The following is a 23,986-nucleotide window of genomic DNA, read 5'->3' as shown; positions in this document are numbered from 1 at the left end:
GTCAGCGCCATAGAAGAAGCTGCGCAGTTGCGCCAACGTTGTGTCAAGCAGCAGCCATAGTGTAAGGCCTGAGTGGACGCTCGAGTTGGGCGTGCAGCGCGGCGGGGCGTGCGGCATGCATGATAAACAAATGAAAACGTCAAGGATCGGCCTTAGTGCACGCTGCTCAAATCACTTGTGAGCTCGACGCCACGCTGCCCGCCCCGCCGAACACTCCGCTCCGAGCGTCCACCCAGGCCTTACACATAGAGTTGGTTAGACGCCATCGCTCGTGAGACGCTAGGTGGGGTGGCCCTTAAGGCCATTTTAGACATGGAAAAATTTTGCATTTGAGAGGAAAGGAGACGGCTGGCTTTCTGTCGCTATCCGACAACATTAGCTATAGTCGTACATTATAGCGCGGTAATTTACGGCAGTATATTGTTTTCAGCGCCGACTAGAGGCTGATTGATTGTTTCCGTGGCACGCGGCCAGGAGCCCGGCTTAATGGATGCGGCATCTAGGGGCGTTGTTCTGTATTAAAAATCTAAACACAGTGTCCAGCTAGGTTCTCTGTTCGTAGGCGCTTTTCGCTACATACGGTATTTCCAATGTTATTAGCTACGCTCGTAGCGCGTAGTTCGCGCTGGCACTTATGCGTAAAGGCGCCGTGGGTTCAGGTCCTTCTTTCTTCGAAGACAGCTCGCTGAGCACTGAGCGGATGGCTGCGCGTGGTTGGGATCGTCGATATCATTGTTATTGAATCGAAATTTTAGTTAGTTTTAACAAAAAAAAGGTGTATTTTAGATCTATGTTCGTGATTTTATTTCTATCGACAGAAAGTGTTTTCAAATCAATGAAGTTACTAGAGAAATGCCTCAAGATTGCTATTCATATTCTTTGGCAACGTATTATGATCTAAAAAGCGCTACGATTTTTCAAAAACTCTGCTGGCTGGATTCACTGCACTTTAAATGCCATATCCATAGACGGATAGTCTCGGTGTGGCAACAGGCGCCGACAAGGCACAATCGCTGGGCCGATCGATTTGCGGGAACATATCTAATGTGAAAGGCTCGCGGTCTTATCTCCTTAATGTACATACGTCATCAGGTCATCACCTCATACTTACGCCGTGCTGGGACTGGCTTCATCATCATCATCATCATTTTAGCCTCCTGTCGCCCACTGCTGAGCACATGCCTCACTTCGTGTACGTGTATGCTCGAATAGATGGCGCCATTTCGTGATGCACACTTATTGATCTCTTCTTTCCTTGCTGTTGTCTGTACATGTTCGTACATGTTTTGTGATCGTCACGAATTTTTTTTTTATCTTTATCTTTATCCATACCTTTGGCCTATACTCGTGTAGATGGCGTTAGCGACACCGTTTGATACCTTTTTAACAATTTAAACACATATCAGTGAAAGAACATGGGTCAAAGTCGGGTGTGTAATGATCCGTATAACAACTTTTGATATATTTTCAAAAGATATAGGTAACAACTTTTGATATAATTTCATGGTGTATAATCACTTAAGCGGTATAATGAACTTTTGATATAACAACAAAATAACTATTTTCATGGGGTATAATGCTTAATCGATATAAAAGCTATTCGATATAACGTTTACTGGATATAATGAATATTTGTTATAAGTAGTCATGGTATAATGTATTCAAATGTATAAAAATAAGTTGAGGTTATAATAAAAAAGTCGGTTCTGGCGCTTCGCCGGCCGCTACCGCGGCACGCTCGCTTCGCTCGCTCGGCTCGCGCGCTGTAGGGTCGCAGTTCTACCTAACACTCCTCCTCGCTTCGCTCGTCGTCGTACCTAACTGAGACCTGCCTTAAGTTCGAATACGTAGGTTGTTATAATAGTAGTAAATATTACAAATTATACCAGTACTACATTATGCCAACTGAGCGTTATATCGAACATAATTATATGACATATACGTTATACGCTGTTAATGTTAGATTAGAAGTCGTTATATTACAAGTTCATTATACTTGACGTTAGTTAGACTCTCTAAGAATATACCATGTATTGTTATAGCGAAAGTGCATTATGTCCCTCAATCGTTATATCGATTAAAAATATATCAAAAGTTGTTATATGGACCGTTACGCACCCGTCAAAGTCATATGGCGTTCTAAAAAAAACACTTAACCATATACATAAAAGGGATAAGTTCGCCTTTGTACTAATAATTTATGTTCTTTCATGTTTTATGTTTCTTTTTGTACAATAAAGTATTTTGCTACTACTACTACTACATATAATATACATAATTTTTTTGATATTTTTATACATTTTCATTTTTAGTTTTAATCCTATGTCGATAGATGGCTGTAAATTTACTGCGACTACAACATTTACTATGACAATAACCCTCTATACACTCTATCCTATTTGATAGTATTTATAGTATTGCCCACTGTTGTAATATTCTAATTTTCGATTCGAATGAAACTGTTAAGGGGCCCACTGATTAACAGTCCGCCGGACGGTATCGGCCTGTCAGTTGTTCGGAACTGTCAAAATTTTGTTCCGTCTGACAGGCCGATACCCTCCGGCGGACTGTTAATCAGTGGGCCCCTTTAAATAATTTCATCAGTAAGAAACACCGCGGTACCTTGCCCTTGATGCACTACTCGTATGCATTAGTATTCAGCACCGGCGCCGTCAGTTACCCGGTGTGTGGGTTCAATCTAGTTAATTAAAGCCAACTTGGCGTTCAACTACTTTATCTACTTCCTGTTTCTATCTGATACATATGAGAAAGAAGAGGAAAAACGTTTTTTTTATACTGCTCAGACTTTTATATCTGTGAAATAAATAAATAAAAATATTTTTAGACAATTACAGTCCATAGTTGTTGGTGTTAACTTACAGGCTATGTTACGTTACAGTTTACAGTACACTTACACTAAATTACACAAATACCTAATTAAAAGGGATTTTTGCCGAGGTTCAAGTTCTTAACTCTAGAAATTAGTCTATTTACAGATGTGCATAATTATGTTCCTTCGTATTTTTACGGAAACGTACAAACGTGTCATGCTATTTCAGTCAGTCTAAGTACAAAAAGTACTGAGGTGGACAGAAGTAGCATGATAAATATATGAACTTTTCCGAGAAAATCCGGACCTCGAATACACGGAAAAACCATTGCAGAGCCATCTACAGCAAACTTTAGGTGACGGTCGGAGTCGGATGTCAACAAAACATCCTCCAGACTAGCATAGTCGCGCTACCCCCTCTGCCACGCATACGGTAATTTTACTCCATGTTCGAGGCGTTGTTACCGCCGCTGTATCTGTCAATTTCCTTAATGAAATGGGTGACAGAATAAACGTCATAATCGCGGCAGCAATGCGGCTGCGGCGGCGAAAGTCACACATTTTATCAAGAAAATTGACAGATGCAGCTGCAGTTGACATTCTAACGTCACCATTTGCGCCTTTATCCAAATTTATTAAATGTCACGTCCAAAACTGTACTGTAGGGGAGACCGAGGTGAGTTGTGACAGAGGAGAGTTGTGACATCGTCGATTTTTTGGAATCTATTAACTAGAAACTAGGTCGCAACAGTGTGCGTTTGTTAGCTCGTAACTTGAACTTGACTATAAATTGACGAGAACACGTCGCCATCTGCCGTCTCAAGACATAAAACAACCATTCAATATTCCACATGCTCTTTACTGTTGACGACTTACACATTTAAAGCGCGGTTAAAACTAGCGCCGGACTGTACTGCAATTAAATTTATGACATTGCCGTTTTGTGAACGTAAAAATTCACTCTTACGGTGTGCTCTTTTGTATCTTTGGGGGTAAAAGTGGTGCTATTCGAGTGTTTTTTTATATTTTGTGACATCTCTACGATCATTCGAGTTTACGTAAACTTGTTTATTATTATTACAATGTTTTATTTAACTTGTATATAAAGTTAAATTAGACCACTTCCCATTTCGACTGTACTGAAACTTCACATATCTAGGTACTTACATATGCAAGTTGGGTGATAATGCAATATTATGGTATCATCGAGCTGAGCTGATCTAAAGGGGCCCACAGATTACCAGTTCGCCAGACGATATGAGCCTGTCAGTTAAACGCAAAAGTTCCAGGCTGATATCGTCCGGCGAACTGGTAATCTGTGGGCCCGATAATGATGGACACAAAAGGTGGCCATAGGAACTCTGTGATAAAACAATGCAACCTTATTGTGTTAGGATTTGATAGAATTGTCTCGATAAGTATATCAGTTGCCAAGAAAAGTACAGTCAGCGATAAAAGGTTGTTTCAAAAATGAAAAATTTAACAATATACTTGTTTTTATATCAAATACCACTCCGTGTCAATCAATTCATCAATACCTAAACAACTGAAAGTAGGTATTAAAGTTATCTCTTAAGTGCTCATAGATTTTGTAAGGTGAAAGGAATCTTAAAGGATGACTCACGATAGACCGGGCCGGGGCCGGGCCGGAGCTTCCAGCGCTTCGTTTTCTATGGAAAGCACCACGTGATCACCGATCAGCCGTCATAGACAATGACATATCGGACGCCTCGGCCCAGGCCCGGCCCGGTCTAACGTGAGTCATCCTTAATATTAAGTACCTATCTTTAAAATGATTAAAGATTCTGTAAGGTGAATGAAACCTTAATTCCTAATTAAATCGTTGAAAACTTTACTAGCGCAGCAAACTACTTAAACTAACTCAGTTTTAAAGGTTCAAGAAAATTATTTTGCTTAAACTCCAAACTTTTCTACTTACAATTTGAATGAGTAATACTATAAAAACGAATATGTACCGAGACTAAATGCCAAGACTGGTTTCTGAGCTTAAAAAGTATAATTCCAATCTAATATTGCGTAATATTATGTGATGTATAAGTGCATTTTCACACATAAATTACGTGTTTGTGAAACGATGTTTCATTCATTCACTCATTAAAATAAATTTTTATTCATTCAATCATTGTCATCAGAGTAGATTTTTTCTTCAAATAAAAACTACTACATACTAAGTAAAACTACTACTACTACTACTTGTACATGTAGTTAGACATGTACAAAGGTTTTTAGTCTTAACTAATCTATCTACTTATATTATATTTTGATATAACGGTGTGTTCAACATCAACTATAGGTGTAGGTACAGTCAGCAGCAGAAGTCGCTATACACTCCAGGTGCTCAAAGAGAGGTAAACGTTTAAACTGTCAAAAAGTTGTTGACTGTCATGGTAGTATTTACTTGTGAGCGCTCAAAGTGTCACAAATATCTTAACAGTCGCTATTCATTAATTTCTACACTTACAACAAGTCATTGATACCTTAGCTGTCAAAAAACCACTGGTATCTAAGCGGTCAACGTGTCAAATATATCTGAACAATATGGAAAAATAGACGTTTAAAGCATACAAGTATGGTCGAATATTGAATGAAAAATAGCCATGCTAATTTCAGGTAAAGCGTTTTGACAATCATCGAAAGCAGTACAGTCTTGTCATCACATACATCTATCTCACGTTTTGCCCTTCAATCATTTGACAGGGGCCTCTCGGTCAACTTACTGCAAACTATTTCTTTTAGCAGAATCGTCAAAACGAATGACACATAGCGAAAGCTAACTGAAGCCGAATTTAGAGCCAATTGTCAAGGCACGTTGTGGTCTCAGTAACAGGCGTTGGCTTTTCAAAGAGACCGCGGGTTCAAATCTCAGTCGCACGCACCTATAGATTACAGCTTTTTATTTTTTTTGGGTTTCATTTCTATTATTAATTTGTGTCTTCTGGTTTTATGTTAATATATGTCACATGTAGCGTATGTACGACTTTCTAACAGGACGTTGTAGGTTTGAACCCGCAGTGGGCGTTCATTAGATTACTCCTGTGCGGAATGCCATTCAATGTTTACTGCTAGCAGCTAGCTAACAATAAGTTCAAAGGTATATAATTATAACTCCGACCTTTCCGAGTGCACATTGGCACTAACAATGTTAAAAACGGTCAAAATTCATGAAAAACCTTAATTTGGCATTACCTCGAAAACCGTGGCACTTTTACTGGGGTCATGTTGAGTTGGTTTGGGTCCTCTTGGCCTGGTCTACCTCCAGTGTCACTGTGACGTGTCACTTATGGGACACCCTGTATAGAAGAGGAGGCACCGTTCTTGCGGATCATGAGTCCAACCAACAAAATAAAGAGAGAAGTCATAGTTGGATAATAATGTGTTTAACACCTTTACTGCCCGTGCTCCTCACGTGGAGCCACGGTTAGCCTCTATTACAAAGCCATAAGGTTTACATGTCAGATTGGGACAGTGAACGTGTTACGTTTCAATTCAATTATTTTCTCCTTCGTAATTTGATCGATTCGGAGCATCGTATTTTAGTACTATGTTACAGATCCCATTACGTAGCCCATTTAGATCGGTCAGTATGGGAAAATCTAAAACTATAAGACATGCACCGATCTCTTCTTAGGAACCATGTCATCGATTATAGTAACAAGAAAAACTGCATTCATTTATTAAAAAAATGTATGTAAAATATATTGAAAAAAATGGTGGTCTTTTCGAAGACTTACTAAAATAAATTAAAGGATATGAAAACAATGCATTTTATTCATTTCAGACATCATGTTTCATAGTAACATTTACTGCTACACAATCGATATCTAAATAGAAATAGTCTTAGTTTTATTTTTCAAAACGTTTGGGGTTCGATTCCCGAGCTGAGTAGGTACACATTTTTTTAAATGTATGAATGCAGTTTTTCTTGTTACTAAAATCGATGACATGGCTCCTAAGACGAGATCGGTGTATATCTTATAGTTTCAGATTTTCCCATACTGACCGATCTAAATGGGCCACCCTGTATAGTATATTTTAGTACAATAAGAGGGCTAAATAAATATATTAACATATATATGCTCTACGGTTGGGAAGAACGGCCGCCTATGACAGTTAAAATAGAAAACCGATCATTCTCGTAGAACCTACTTATTTATTGTCTAAGTTTGACACTTGACGATAAAATACTTCTTTAAGAAAGGAGGTGTCAATTCGTAGCTGCTACAGTATTTTTTTAAAAGCTAAACAGATAAAATATTGATGCTTAGTTACCATTGAAATAACAACTGCTTAGCAATTGGTGGCACCCTGGCTGGTGACGTACGTGATTGGCAGTGCGTGTAGGTATTAATGACGGCAGCTTGAATTTGAGTGCTTAGTTACCACTGGCTTTCTAACCGTTATTGTCATTGTGATTAAATAAGGGTGTAGGTGTTAAAGAAAAACTCAGAAGTTAAGATATATGTGACGAACTGAAAGCCTACGTGAAAATGACAACTTAGATGTCCTTATTTTTGTGACGATTGAAGTGTATATGTTTTCTTGGACACCTTGCCCGCTCAGGTATATCTGCTGCTGACTGTACGTGCTATAAGGACCGTGCGCTTTGGAGGCTCTGCCATCTTGTGATCTAAATCGGAAACATAAACTTGACATTTACACTGCGCCAATAAACAAGGAACTCCTGTGCTACCCCCTACAGTTCATGTCTGCTCCCTATACATCATCCCACCCCCCAATCAGTCAAGAACTCGGAACAATAAAATCGGAAAGTTTTGTATCTTGCGCGTTAATTGATAAACTTTCGCCAGCTTTTTATGGAGCGGCCCGTATTTATCTCGCCAACTTCTAAATAAGGTGCTCCGTTTTTAGATTGACAATGTTTCATGGTCATGACTTTACTGTGAACAATGCAGAATTTGCATTGGGGTGATTTGTATAGAGACAAATGTTCTGTATTTTGCAAGATACCTAACTACTTGGAGTTTGGTAAGCATCCTAAAGGGGCTTACTTTTCTATGACATGACAGGCGATTACGTGATGCTTTCCATAGAAAATGATGCGCCGGAAGCTACGGCCCGGACACGGTCCGGTCTAACATGAGTCATCCTTAACTCTTTGTGTTCACAGTGAGATATGTTTAAGGAAACGTGTATATTACCTAAGTATTTTTACCAACATACCAATACGCTGTATTTTGTGACTGTTTCTGTTTTATCTCTGTGACTAAAAAAGGTTTTCAGAGAAAGTAACATTTCTGACATTTTCGATAAAGTGGATTTGGAGTCACATAAAAACCGAGTTATTGCTCACTAACAGTAGCTATTCAATGAACTGCAACACTGATAACGGAGTTTGATATTGAATTTATTAACCTAACAGTCCAAACCAACAAGGAGGCCAATTCAAACACATGATATCTAAATGATGTCATTTTGTTCTCACTCGCCCCGATAGTACGGAAGGTACTTAAGAACGAAATGCACGCGCGAATGACCCCCGAAAACTTCAGACCGCATCGTTCCAAACCACGTACGAGTATGAATTCTTAATAATTAATTAATAAAAATAAAGTGTAAGATTTGATAAAACCTGATAAAATACTATATTTTAGGTATTTTATTGTAAAATTAAAATAATGAACTCAAAAAATACACAGATTATCACGCAAAATTAAATATTTTACTTTTAAGAATTTCTACCATAGTTGACAAATAGTACGTATCCGCACTTCGGACCGTAACTTACAAAGTTTTTTTTTTACAAAAAAAAAAAGTTGTCGATTGAAGTGTCAGTTGATGTTTGTTATTTCCATATTATTTTACTGAAATTTATTATTACGTTTTGTTTTTGTGTTTGATTGCGGTAATTAAACTTAATTGTTTGTATATATTAAGAAAACTTAAGTGCAGAGCCTCTACCATCAGTTTTAACATTGACATAACGCTCACGTCTACGTAATTTACTTTCTGTACATCTCGCTTCCACTATTGCTCGCATATGTGACTACGAGCGAGATGCATAGAAAGTAAGTTACTTAAACGTGAGCGTTATGTCAATGTCAAAACTGGTGGTAGCCGTACAGGTCTTAAGTGATGAAGAAGGATTACATTTTTCAAGTATGTTCTCACTGCTCAGGTGACAATTTTTGTGTACTACACGAGATCAAAGTTATTTACATCTCGTGCGCGTTTGAGTCCCTTACTACGCTCAAGATTCTAAATTAGATTCACTCGCTACGCTCGTGAATCTATTATAGAATCTTTCGCTTGCACGGGACTCAAAATAAGCACTCGAAGAAATATCAAACTTTGATCTCTTGTTGTACAAATAACTATATAAACCTCGCATTGACGACAGACAATAAACATGCATTATGCTTCTACCTACTAATACAAGACATTTACCGATTCTAAACACATGTCGGTTACGACATTGTGCTTATGAACTATTATTTTATGACCACGTTAATTTATGGCCATGTTTGCTTTTACAACGGCGTTGAAGTTGAAACGTTAACCGATGAGACTAAGTCGTAATGGCACAATTTTGACTTAGAACGTAAAATGTATGGGTTTGTAATCTGATGTTCGAGTTATAAACCAAGAGGCCAATTCTGACTTACATTTTGCTATCACAATGATGTCTAAATGATGTGCGAATGACAACTAGATGACATCATCTAAAGCTTATTATTGTAAATATTTTTAATTATATATATAGAGAGATTTAGGGATCGCGTTCCCAGACTGTACCTAACAGGAGCGCTTATGTGTGGTGATCTCGAACGTCTTATGTGGTTCGTCAAGTATTTGAAGTAGTATGTGCAAATAAATAACGTGTTTTCTTTTGTTTCAGGATTTTTTTACAATAATGCGGCAATCCAATGGAGTCTAGCTTAGGCAAAACTAAAGCCGGTAAGTACCTACTATTTTCACTATTTCATTTTACTATCCCACAGATTCCACAGTGCAAACTGGCTGTCAGACACATTGCCGTTTCTTTTTTTAAGTAAAAAAAAATTGTAGCCTGAAAATTAACTAGTTTCTATTTTTATAGAAATGCGAACATGAATTTTATACTAGCGTTTAGAAATAGTTTTATTTATTTTTACGGGTGAAACTACGAATGTTAGGTAAATGGAGTTTTTCGTGAACATATGTTAAATTTGAAAAGTTGCAAATTGCCAGTTACTGTTAACTATTGTTAACACATTCACTGCCCCCGACGCACATGTGCGTCCACCGTCATACAAGTTTGTTCCTAGGCCACGCCCTCTGGCAGTGAATGCGTTAAGTACTTATGTGTCGCTTAACTTCAAACTCGGGTAAATCCATTCGACCCTCTCAGCAAATCTCTACCCTATTACCTTTTCTTAATACCAAAATCGCATAATCTGACAGATGGATTTACCCGAGTTTGAATTTAAGCGACTCTTATGTTGTAAAATAAGTTTTTGGCAAAAATTTCATTTTTGGTACAAGCTTTTATCACCGACTGTACTTTTTTTTCTACAGGCAACTAATACTCATCGAGACAATTCTAAGAACCCCAAACACAATTAGGTTTCGTTGTTTTATCACAGAGTTCCTATGGCCACCTCCGGTTTCCATCATCAGATCAGCTCGATGACATCATAATATTGCATTGTCACCCGACTTACATATGTATGCAAAATTTCAGCTCAATCGGAAACCGGGAAGTGGATCAAATTTAACTTGCAAGATTTGATTACACACAGACAACGGTCAGGTGAAACTAAATAAAAGCTTGTAAAAACATTGAGTTTATACTTTATAATACTTTAGACTCTCGCGTTTTGTGCACATATTTAATAGGCTAGATGACTAATTTTCATTTATGGTATCAATCGATCAGGTTTATTTTTAGGATCAAATGTCTATATGGGACCCATTGCATTAAAGCAATACAAAAGTCAGAAATGATAGTCAAAGTCCGACAGTCGTACTTCACTCGCGAAACGCCCCGAACAAAACGATATGTGACCGTGACGTCAAGGTCACAGGGAGTCCATCTTGAAATATGAGTGGTATGAACAAAACAAGAAAATTGCGATTTTGTCGGTGAAATATTGCGTTTATGTATATAGTTTCCATACAATCTTTTTTTGGATAAAATGTGAGGAATCTAATGGTATCCTTATTATTGTCGTTTTTGGAAGTTGTGAAAAAAACTAAATAATTGAAACTTTCAGGTGCTGTACTTTTGTATTATTTCCATATATTTTTTTAATATCCACAATATTGTGATATATTGCTCATTTGCTATCTATTTTACTAGATTTTGTTGTAAAATTCAACATGTGTCATCATCCCTATTACACAACGTATATTTATTTTGTTATTTATTTAAGGCTGCTATTTAACTGATCACCAGATTTAGTAAAATTTAATACCAAAAAAATCTATTTTACCACCCTAAAATCATGAATGATCACCAAAATTATAACACCATTTTAATGTGAAATGATTACCAATTTTATTACATTTTATTGTCCTTTTAAAGGAAATGACACCAAACTAATCATTATTAACCCAAAAATAGTCAATGATTACCAAATTTCAAACCCCATTTTAATTCTTTATTCTTTATTCTTTATTCAAACACTATGTATAAGTTTACAGCTCCAGCCAAGGCACTTATACTGTTAATTAGGTACATATGTTGTCAGTATCAGTCAGTATCATAAAATTAGTAGGTACACTTATTGTATTACACACTTATCTTTATAATTGAACATACATATTATGTATTACTAAGTTACATAGAGATAAAAAAAAGAATCTGATATTAAATAACATAGGTAGAGTTTAAAAAAATCCTGATACTACGTTGTAGGGACGGCCACTTGTCTGCGAATATGTCTGCGTTTTGGACTGTAGCTATGAAGTTATTTAGTAATTCTATTGCTCGGTACGTGGGTGCGTTTGAACCGTGATAGGTGCGAACATTTGGATATGCAAAAAGGTTTCTGGCTCTACGTGCGCTACGCCCTACTGCAGCTATGTAGTTGTCTGGGGTAAAAATACGCATACGCTCCAGAACGGATGGGTTGTCAATACGATTTCTTAAAAGCAGACAATAGTGTAAGGCAAGCGTTTGCTTACGCCTTAGCTCGAGAGACTCTAACCCTACCATTCCCAATACAAAGGATGACGGAAATAAGTACGGGTAGTATCCGTAATACCTTTTGTAAAGATGTCTAGCAAATTTACGTTGGACGAGCAAATTTACGTTTAATGTGAAATGATAACCAAATTTATACATCTTGCTATCCTATTAAAGAAAATGACAACAAAATAATCATTGTAAACCCAAAAATAGTAACTGACCACCAAAATTAGAACTCCATTTTAATGTAAAATGATAACCAAATTTTTAAATCTTGCTATCCTACTAAAGCAAATGACTTCAAAATAATCATTGTAAACGCAAAAATAGTAAATGATCACAAAAATTGTAACCACATTTTAATTAAAAATGTGCAAATATTTAATATATCGTTATCCTATTAAATTAATTAATCCACTTCGTCACCTTTTTCTAGTAGCATTTTATTTCTGTAACAGTCGCAGTTCTAACCTAACCTAACCCACTTTTCTAGTAGCATTTTGTTTCTGTAAGGGTCGCAGTTCAAACCTAACCTAACCCACTTTTCTAGTAGCATTTCTTTTCTGTAAGGGTCGCAGTTCAAACCTAACCTAACCCACTTTTCTAGTAGCGTTTCGTATCTGTATGGGTAGCAGTTGAAACTTAACCTAACCTACTTTACTAGTACCATTTCGTTTCTGTAAGGGTCGCAGTGCTAACCTAACCTAACCCACTTAACTGATAGCAGTTTAACTTACTCTTCTAGTAGCATAACGAAATGCTACTAGAAAAGTAGATTAGGTTAGGTAGATATGCGGTGCGGGCAAACGAGGGGTTGAGCGGGAGGGGCTAGTAATTTTGGCATCAGTTTACTTTATTTGGTAATATGTATACATTTTTTGGTAATCATAGTGGTTTATTTAGGTGAAAATATCGCATTAATTTGGTCTTCAAGATTTGGTGATCATTAATGATTTTTGGTGATAATTCAATATATTTGGTATTTGAATACAATTTGAAGTGCAGTCGTAATTAAAATGGTGGTACTTTTGTATTTTTAGGCCTTATTTTTTTGGTGTTCAGTAATTTTTTTTGGTAAGCATGATTTTTTTATTTAGGGTACCAAAGTATTTTTTGGTGGTCATTATATTTGTAGCCTTTATTTAACATGTAAGTATAGCTGGTCAAGCAAATCTTGTCAATCTTGTTACTCAGCTGAAACGTCGGACTTTAAGGTAAGAACAATGAAATTATATCGCGGTAGACCCGTTTGTGTAATTAAATATGAGTTTATACTTTATTGACTATTACATAAAAAGTTTCTATCTTGCTAAGTAAGTAATGAACATGTCACTTTCCTATTACCAATTAATAATAACTTCTAAAAGTGAATGAATGATTTTTGTTTATACATAGGTATATACAGCTTTTTGTCTAACCTCTCCTAAACCTTTTTGAAAATCACAAAACACCAATAATTCTTCAATATTACGCTTTGAAATTATCCTCTTTTTGTACAAATGACTAGTTTTCTTACCGGCTTATTACAAAAATTACAATTTTTAGTGCACCGTACAAAACTTTGTTCACGGTGCTCTTATGGGATCACTTCGGTCTTGCAAATCGGTTAAATGCGTTTTTCTCAAAGACCGTTTGATGTAGGTACCTGAAATTTGGAATAGTTATGGCAAGTACCATCACTAACACTGTGAATAAGTCGAAACTGCTTATTTGTGATTTTAGGGGGAAATTTAGGGGGTTAGAGGGTTAGGCTGAATTATATTTTCAATTGTAAGAATCGTGTGAGGTACCATTAGAAAGCTTGCAAAAAATTGAGTCGATGGTCTGATTTTGACTTCATTTTAGAATGCAATAGTTTCGATAAAAAATGCATTTAAAGTTGCAAGTTTTCATACAAAATTTTTCACCTCTGTCCTGTCGATTTTCGGGAAAACTATAGCTAACAGGCAGCTGACCAGTCAATATCCAACTAAAACAAGTATGGAGACGGCGGGAAAATTATCAGGTTAACTCTATCTTTATTAGTTTTTAAACTGCAGCCTGATCTTTGGTTGCTTAGGGCTAGCTAACTGATGCTTACACTGGTCATTTCATATTAGGAAGTAGTTTTAGTGAGAAAGATCCTTACTTAAAACTTTGGCATTGAAATTTATGACTTATGTCTTTGATACAAAGTTTAATTCTACTTACTTACTTTTGTGAGATATTTCATTTTTTTTCTGAATAGCCTACTATAAGTATGAGAGAGTAAAAGATTTGCAAAATGCAACCTTGTAATAAAGCAAATAAGTTTAAATTTCGAACGGGCTTTCCAACCAATGGACTATCGCAGTGTGCTCAGTAAGAATCATATTTATTATTGGAGTTTATCAGTACAAATTTAAATTAAGAATTCCGTTCTTTACTGTCGTTGTGTTTTTTTTCACATTAGCGCCTATGATCTTTTATACAAAGATGTGTTATACACGTTCCAAAATTGAAGCACTCACCTCGTGTCATGTGTACGAGTTTGTCTCAGTCTGCCTGACGCAAGCGCGAAGGTGTACACCGGTTAATACTTTTCCACAAATAACGTGTATTAAGCAACAAAATGCCGACCTGCGTTATGTTGAAATGCTCAAATTATCCGCGGAAGCGCCTAAAAATTGACGGCGTCACATATCATTTGTAAGTAAAAGCTGAAATAATCCGTTTTTCTTCGGTTTAATCTTGAATTAAATAAACCCAGCCGCCATTTTCGCCGGCTGACAGAAAGAGATAAGTTTATGTTCTTATCAGCAAGAATGACAAGGACGCACCAACTGCGTACATAGATTATCATAGCAGACGACGCGTCATGGTAAGTTGCATTCATTGTTTGGTGCTTGTCGTACAAATAAGAGAAATATAAATTTCAACTTTAATATTACAGTTTTTTACTTGAACGCATTTTTTCTTGTAATTAAGTACAACAATTGGCAAATTAAACATTATTATTCGCCATATTATTGTCCGGGTCGCGTCAATTAAATAAATAGGTATATTGCTGTTTATACAAAGATTACTACAAAATTAGTATTTATTGTCAGGCATTTCATTTTCTCACACAATAACAATTATTATAACATAAAATTGTTAGTAAAATAAAGGATTTTGTTGTTATTGAGTTTGCTTTTTGTCATAATGTTTCTTACTTTACTATTGAAGAAATTGATTTGACTAGTAGTAAACTTTAATTTAAATATTAATTCTATATAATTTTATGTAAATTTGGGAAAAAAGGTGTTTGAGAACGTTTCATTACCATTAACCAATTAAACTTAACACATTCTATACCACTAAGTGCTACGGGTTACGCTCGTAGCGCGTAGCCTAGGTTTCGTCGTATGTAGCGCGTAGTCGCTACGAACAGTGTACCCGACAGTCGGGTTCTTGGTGTTGAATGTGTTAATGGGGTATTTCATACCCCGCCTAAGTAACCCACAGTGTCTCGGGTAAAGAAAAAAGTCTCAATGTGTACAATTATTATTCTATTAAAAAAAACATACCTAACAAAAGTAACAATGATAAGTATAGTATTAATATCTTTTATTTACATAACTAAATGTGAAAATATTTTACTTCGGTAACGAGTACATTACCACATAGAACTCACTGAAATGATTTGCACCTTCTGTCAAACATCTTATTCTTTGATATTTCTTTTTCTTAAAAGTTTTACGCTTCGCGCCATATTCACTGTTTGCCGTCGTGTTATGGTGGTATCATTGATTTACCAAATTCACGCGCAAGTGACAAACACTAGCCGTCTCTTTTTTACTTAGGTATTCTTTTAATTGTGCCGTCTCTTTTACGCATTTGCGTATGAAGTTGTAAACAAATTGTAACTAATGCTGCCGTGACGTTGGCAGCATTGGTTGGCATCATTTTTAGGGTTCCGTACCCAAAGGGTAAAACGGGACCCTATTACTAAGACTTCGCTGTCCGTCCGTCCGTCCGTCTGTCACCAGGCTGTATCTCACGAACCGTGATAGCTAGACAGTTGAAATTTTCACAGATGATGTATTTCTGTTGCCGCTATAACAACAAATACTTAAAACAGAATAAAGTAAAGATTTAAATGGGGCTCCCATACAACAAACGTGATTTTTGACCAAAGTTAAGCAACGTCGGGAGTGGTCAGTACTTGGATGGGTGACCGTTTTTTTTTTGCTTTTTTTTTGTTTTTTTTTTGCATTATGGTACGGAACCCTTCGTGCGCGAGTCCGACTCGCACTTGCCCGGTTTTTTTCGCTTGATATGTTAGTGTATGGCATATCTAGTATAAAAGATCATAGATTAGCGCACATAGAGTTAGTAAAGCGTATAGAGATAATAAAGTCATTTAATATTTATTAACAGCTATGGCGTCATCTACCTATAGATTTTACTGAGAGTATCTGATTCGTCGAAACAGTATTCCTTCTCATTAAGTACCATTACATTTATGTATTAATTGTATACAGTATGTATATTTTTGAACAGATCGGTGAGAGCAGCATGTTCTGTTACGAAAAAATAATTTTGGAAGACCGGGCGCAGCACGGTTGCATTTTTATCGACTATTACTATGCGCGTCCCTTTTGCACTAACATACTTGTTAGAACGTGACAGGCATGGTGACAAGCGATAAAAACGCGACCGTGCTACGCCGCCTGTATTGTATATGACAGTTAAAATTCACAGGTTTTGGAAACAAAGGTAAAGTTGACGAAATATAAAGTAAGCCGATCTTGATCAAACTTGTTTTTTTTTCAAATTAGTATAAGTATCCAAACATAAAACCACCTAGGGATGTGTCGTACGGTGCTCTGAACACCGTAGTCTTGACTTCGTGCTTGGCCAATTATTTTTTTTTGCAGCCATATCTGTATTGATGCTTGAAATGTATATATCCATATGCTTATCTAGAAGTCACCATTGCACCACTGGAGACACGTAGATCCTAGCATTTGGCTGCCCATACAATATTCCATATCGCAACCCATATAGTAATATCAATATAATTCCAAAACGTACCATGTCAATATGTTAAACCTACATACATGTGACGTTTTGGTTTCGAACTGGCGAAGTCTGTATGGCTGCAAACGGCCACGTCTTGGTACTGATCATAGTTTATTTACAATTCGAATGTGGACCAGTTTTGTACACGTTCCATCCTCACTGTTAACCGAACGTGAACCTTATTGCTAAGAGATAAGGTCTACGGCTGGTCACTTAACAGATAAATGAGAATTGCTCTGAAAGTAGTGTAATGTTTGGTGCTGCGTATGAATGAATGAAAAATATGAGTGTACGTTGCCATAGTAAGTAAGCTTCATGCATAGATAAAAATACATTTAAAATGATCAAACGTCAGCTTTTGTAATTGCAAAATGTATCCTGGAGCTGTACAACAGCGCCATCTCGTTTACATGTCAAATTAGAAGCACGAAATTTTCTTAGATTTTACGCATCTTACTTAACGCATTCACTGCCACCGACGCATATATGCGTCACCGTGACTTTCACGCTGTGCCTTTGACGCACAGACGCGTTCATAATATATAGTGACAGCAAAGTGCGGCACGGCATCTGGTGAATGTCCAGGAAAAGATGGTGGCAGTGAATGCGTTAATGTATCTTTGCTTTCAATAATGATGTGACAGATTTGGCAGTTCTTTCTTAACTCTAACTTTAAGTGATTGTTTTTGTTTATTGTTCCATAGTCCAAGAAATTTCTCTCTAAGCCTATAAACATTGAAAACGTAAATAAAGCCCGACCACACGAAAACATCACAAGCCTGTCAAACGCAGCACTCAAAGTCTCTCGCGATCATAAAAGCTGAGGTGGAATTTGATTTTGCGAGACGCTTTAAAAGCTTGGATGATTGATTGTCCCACGGGCTTTTAATTACCTGTGTAGGGTAACTTACCCCGGGTAAGGAGGGATAATATTTAATTTGGGAAGTCTTTGGATATATTTAGTAATAAAATGTGGAGAGCGCGGTTCATGGTAACACTGACACTGACACCATTCAAATTTTAGACATTTATATTGGACATAGAGCATTTAATAACCGGAGTAGACTTTAAGAGCTTACTCCTCTGCCGAAAACCTTGCACAATTGTGCATACTTATGTATGGATTGACGTTTATATCGTTGTACGTTACGTACTAATAGCCATACATTTGACGTGCTCCTCCCCCGCAAAAATCGGCAGATTGTTTTGTACAGAAAATGACAGACAAGGCGTCTCCAGTTACTAAATGGTCTAAGATATTGGATCAAGGGGCCCACAGATTATCAATTTGCCGGACGATATCAGCCTGTCAATTGTTCGGAACTGTCACCTTTTGCGTTTAACACTTTTCCAGGCATAGTAAGATATATCGGCCACATACGCGACAAAAGAATTTCAACTTTATCATTCCGATTTAAGGTTCAAATTAGATTGCACTTTCGGGAAATGTGACTTGCCTTCAAATGAATCATCAAAGCTGGATTAGTTGCAATATATTTGGATTTTTTCGGAAAACCTTGTAGATTGGTGCGGCCTGGAAAAGGGTTAACTGACAGACTGATATCGTCCGGCGAACTGGTAATCTATGGGCCCCTTTAGGGTCCGTACAAATATAGTCCTCATTTTCCTCTCTGTATATTAACATAGTTGAAAATATTTTGACACAGTTTGCTGCATATCAACCACGGCAATGCCCTTTCGCATGATTTTTTTTCGAATTTTTATTTATTATAAACCGTTAGGATTATTAAAAAATTGTATTATTTTTTTTATAATCAAAAAATAAAAAAAAACAAACAAAGGGGCATTGGTTAATTTACATCAAATTATGTTCAAATGTTTGTATGGAGAAGCGGCTGTCCCCTTTCCTTTTAAGTACAGTCACGTGCAATAATACTCTTCAAATTCCGCAAAAATATGTGACACGCTCTTCTGGCTCTACAAATAAGATCGTGTCAGATATGTTTGCGGCCTTCGAAGAGTAACATATTATTGCAGGTGACTGTACCTATACTGGTTTCCTAAAGCTTTGCAAGTCTCAAGAATAACGGCCCAGCAGACAAAGTGTCCACGTACTAATCCCCCCTCAGCTATAATCCGGCCATTTGTAAAGCATTAAACATGTAATACTGATTTGGGTCGCAATACCTCGGATTTCTGCCTTTTTAAGGTACCGTTCAAATTCAGAGTACGCCAGCGTTACTGCAACAGTATTGCAGCGCAACATTACTGCCAACTGCCGCAAATGTCAAAATTCTGGGCAGCAACATCGATTTTATTGCAAATTTAATGTCCCGAAAGTTAATGCGAATTGAAAATGTTGGCCATTAACCATTATAAATTGAACCTTAAACCGTAACGGACGATTACAGTTTACGATTCAATTTATAATGGTTAATGGCCAGCATTTTCAATTTGCATTAACTTTCGGCCAACACTGGTAGGAGATCCCACATATATGGTCGACCTTCACCAATCTGTCTGACGGAAGAAACTATGAAAATATGAAAGAAAATATGTTCCAGAACATAAATAAATAGGGTTGCTTAAAGAAATATGGTCAACGCTAATTTTAATAAATTTTTGAAAAAAAAAAAAATTTCGGAAAATTTCACCGATTTGTCTGACGAACGAAATAAGTTTCAATGGAAAGTATACAACTTGTACAACATAAATCAACGAGGTTGCCTATCTTTTTCCGGTCACTATTATGTGGTTGCCGTGTTTAAAGAGGTGATTTTATATCGATAATTGCACTCATCTGTCTGACGCTTGAATTATACATCAAAATGATGGTAATTTTATTGCAAATACAATGGTGTAGGGTTGCCTGCGAAAATCCTTCAGATACATCGGAGCTGCCGAGGTGCTCAAAAATATCTGAACAAGCACTCTAACGCCTTGACAATAGAGGCGTGTTCAGCAGATATTTGTGAGCGCCCTGGCCGCTCCGATATGTCCGACTGTACCTACTAGCAGTACCATTGGTGGATCTTATGTGTTTGATGGCTCCTCTACACGATGGGCCAGCGTCGGCCACTCCAAGGGACGCAGCCATGCGGTAGAATGAGATAGCAATATCACTTGCTCCCTCTAACGCATAAATGCGTCACTTGGAGTGGCCGGCGCTGGCCCATCGTGTAGAGGAGCCATGAAACAAGGTTTACCTATGATTCGGTCAAATTGTGTTTTTTGAAAAACTAATTATAGCCAGCCTTTTATGAATGTAGTATGATACCTTAGGGTATGGTGCTTTACGCACACTAGCGTCCCTTCCCCTGTCCCTGACGCAACCCCCCCTTTTTGCATGAAATATGTCCCGGTTCACAGTTTTTTTACATTTTTTGAGGAAAGTATACATTTTATGAAAAAAGTGTCAATGAAAGAAATAATCCTTAATATTTTTTTTATAAAAAAGGTCATATTCATTTTTTTTATATGATGCACCATATTCATGTATTAGCTTGTCAAAATTCGAAATAACATAGTTTTTACTTAGGGTTCGAAACTGATTTATTATACACGGTGTAACATGAGGAAACCGAATAATTTTAACAGCGTATTTCTGATCATATTTAGAGACAAAAATGTCCTATAAACTTTTTTGAAATTCGCCTAGTTTCAGCGTTAATACCAATAAAAAAAAACAAGTTTTTATTGTTACATAGTGCATAACGCCTTTTTAATGGCGATGTTGCTACTATGGGATTTAGTCTAAATATCCTTATTGATAGATGTCAAAAAGTGACAAGTAACACTTTGCAAAAACTAAGTTTTACGAAAAAAAAAGTAAAAATCCATTTTAAGTGACAAGTTTACCAATAGCATTTAGCTTTTTATGTACAAATACATTCAAAAAATTAAAAAAAAACCAAAAAAAAATTTTTTTTTTGCGAAATTGACCTAAACTCATATTACATCTTTTCCTTTTTTTGACATCATGTATACATTTTAGGAAAAAAATGTCAATGAAAGAAATAATCCCTTATTCAATTCTTAATAAAAAACGTTATAGGTATTCATTTTATAAGACTTATTAACTTATTATATAAGGTGTTCTCAAGAAATGCGAAAGATTTTATTTCTGAAGTCAAAAGAAGGAAAAAATGTAAGTAATATGAGTTAAGGTCAAGTTCGCCAAAAAAAATTTTTTTGTTTGTTTTTTTTTTCTATTTTTTGAATATATTTGTACATAAAAAGTAAATGTTATTGGTAAACTTGTCAGTTAAAATGGATTTTTACTTTTTTTTATTCGTAAAACTTAGTTTTTGCAAAGTGTTACTTGTCATTTTTTGACATCTATCAATAAGGATATTTAGACTACGTCCCATAGTAGCAACATCGCCATCAAAAAGGCGTTTTGCACTATGTAACAATAAAAACTTGTTTTTTTTTTTAAATTGGTATTAACTCTGAAACTAGCCGAATTTCAAAAAAGTTTATAGGACATTTTTGTCTCTAAATATGATCAGGAATACGCTGTTAAAATTATTCGGTTTCCTCGTGTTACACCGTGTATAATAAATGAGTTTCGAATCGTAAGTAAAAACTATGTTATTTCGAATTTTAACAAGCTAATACATGAATATGGTGCATCATATAAAAAAAATGAATATGACCTTTTTTATAAAAAAAATATTAAGGATTATTTCTTTCATTGACACTTTTTTCATAAAATGTATACTTTCCTCAAAAAATGTAAAAAACTGCGAACCGGGACATATTTCATGCAAAAAGGGGGGGGTTGCGTCAGGGGGAGGGGAAGGGACGCTAGTGTGCGCAAAGCACCATACCCTAAGGTATCATACTACATTCATAAAAGGCTGGCAATAATTAGTTTGTCTTCCCCATACATTAGAACACAATTTAACCGAATCACTACGCCTGCTCAACTAACAGTGGACCGAAACTCCAAAAGCGCTGTCAATTCTTTTCCCACATGCATTATCATGAGATTGATGGCCCGAGTAGCCCCCGCCTAATAGGTCTAAACTAAAATGATCAATGTGGGCAGAAAACTTGGAAAACCTCGTCTTGTTCACGACTTTCACCGAGAGCTCTTCTTACAGACCAGTATAAGAATGAGCCATTTTAAATCTTTGTAAGGACGAATTTCAATGGAAATTTTAAGAGTACATCGCCCACACTGTTAACTGTACATCGGTGGACCTTATGCTTTTTGTAATAAGGTCCACAGATGCACAGTTAGGAGTGTTGCTGTTTGTACTAACTACATAGTACATAGTTTCATTTGTTATTTTACTTTGACAATGTTTAAATAAGTATGTAAACTGATAAACTGCCTGGATGGCTAATGTATGCTGTATAGATTTAATTAATAAAAAATGCATTTTACAATGCAAACTGATTACAAGCTCTTGATAGTTTCCGCATAATGTTCGGGACCGTACGGCGCCATCTACTTTAGCTGTCAATTTTGAGGCCACAATATTATAACACTACCTACCTGGATATTACTAACTCATACTTAAGCGTCTCGGCTGTGCTGTTAGCTTATGTATGTTATTGAATAAATCTTTTGCCTTTTAATCTTTCATCTTATGATTTCGATACTTACGGCGCGATTCGGGAAATGAATTAGAGATACACTAGATATGAAATAGTAAAGATATGTGACGTTTCACGGCAAAAGGTACCATTGCCCCGGCTGAATATTGGAGCGGCATTAATAATAGAGCGTAAGCGCCAGCCGCCGTAAGGTACCTTTTGCCGTGGAACGTCACATATCTTTACTATTTCATATGTAGTGAATCTCTAATTCATTTCCCGAATCGCGCCGTTAATTCATTGTTATATATCTAGGCCAGCTTATAATAGGCACTACAGCCTCACAACACAGAGTGCGTTTGGCGAACGTCTCCGCCACGCTGTCAATAATTGATAATGGATGACGTCATTACTCGGTGATTGATGACGTCACGGTCTGTCTGCGGTGACGTTTTATTAGCACGCTGAATTTTTAATTTGGGGTCCGGTTTGTTGGGAAGATTTGTCACAAATTTGATAATACTTAGTTCTGCATTTGATATGGTTAACCACGACATATTGCTTGGAAAATTTGAGCCGTAGTGGAAGGAAAGTACTGAAACTTTTTCATTCGTATTTATTAAATAGGAAACAATTTCTTCAAACACAATGGACAGAAAATAATTATATATAATCCCACAAATCTAATACCTTGCTAACATACTCGTACATAAGGGAGTCCCACAGGGTTAAATTTTGGACGCAATATTTTAATTCTGTTATCCTGTTTTTTCTTATTTGAGTCTCGGGTACTGAAAAAAAATTATACCACCTGTAAAGGTGCAGCGTAAAAAATAGCTTTACATTCCGTTAACTTAGGGATGTCTACAGGAAAGACACGAACGAGTTTAGCATACTACAAAATGTGTATGACCCAAACGTCGTCGTCGGTTACATGTTGCAATGCATTTATTTAACCAGCCGCCAAACAACGTTCGTGTTCTCAAGAAACAAACTCGGAACAAAACCAAAATTCCTCGATATTTACTTGCACGTATATATTGTAAACGGTTTCGAGCGTTGGTTTGAAGAAAGTTATTGGACCAACCGACCCCAGTTTTGCGAATTTAATTCAAACATTAGCGAACTTGGATAATTTTATGAATTTTGGAACGTAACTTTTAGAACCTTGCGTACGGATCGAGTTCAAAAAGCAACTTTAAACTGTCGCTAATACGGCTCAAATTTGAGGGCAATTGGAACACCGGTCAGTTATACGGGCGGTGTCCAGCCAGCGTTTAGCACCTCGTTTGGGCGGCGAGCCCAACTTAGCGGCCCGCGTATCGTCAGTGACTTTCAAAAGCTCGTATCTAACTTTTTATATCTAAACAATTATCAGCCGTATTGCGGCCGATTAAGGTCCAAATTAAGAACGATCGAATGAGCGTTATAAGATGCTCTTGAAAGTTAATTTGTTTTTAAATTCGGAACAA

General features: G+C 36.6%; 2 protein-coding genes across 11 annotated transcripts in view; one reads left to right on the top strand and one right to left on the bottom strand.

Annotated features, from left to right (window-relative positions):
* LOC134792614 (disintegrin and metalloproteinase domain-containing protein 11) overlaps positions 1-23,986 on the top strand; it is a 721,926-nt gene that overhangs the window by 28,769 nt on the left and 669,171 nt on the right. For all 10 annotated transcript variants that reach the window (XM_063763848.1, XM_063763854.1, XM_063763849.1 and 7 more), the window contains exon 2: positions 9,708-9,766. In XM_063763848.1, coding sequence (XP_063619918.1) covers positions 9,736-9,766 — 31 coding nt within the window. In that variant the 5' untranslated portion in view covers positions 9,708-9,735. The remainder of the gene's footprint in view (positions 1-9,707; positions 9,767-23,986) is intronic.
* The window catches only part of LOC134792636 (large ribosomal subunit protein bL21m), a 155,267-nt gene that overhangs the window by 38,083 nt on the left and 93,198 nt on the right, over positions 1-23,986 (bottom strand). The gene's annotated exons all lie outside the window — the stretch shown is intronic.

Source organism: Cydia splendana, chromosome 8 (genome assembly GCF_910591565.1).
Source record: "Cydia splendana chromosome 8, ilCydSple1.2, whole genome shotgun sequence".
NCBI lineage: Eukaryota > Metazoa > Arthropoda > Insecta > Lepidoptera > Tortricidae > Cydia > Cydia splendana.
Note: the sequence above shows the minus strand (reverse complement) of the source record. Positions and strands in the feature narration are given on the sequence as shown.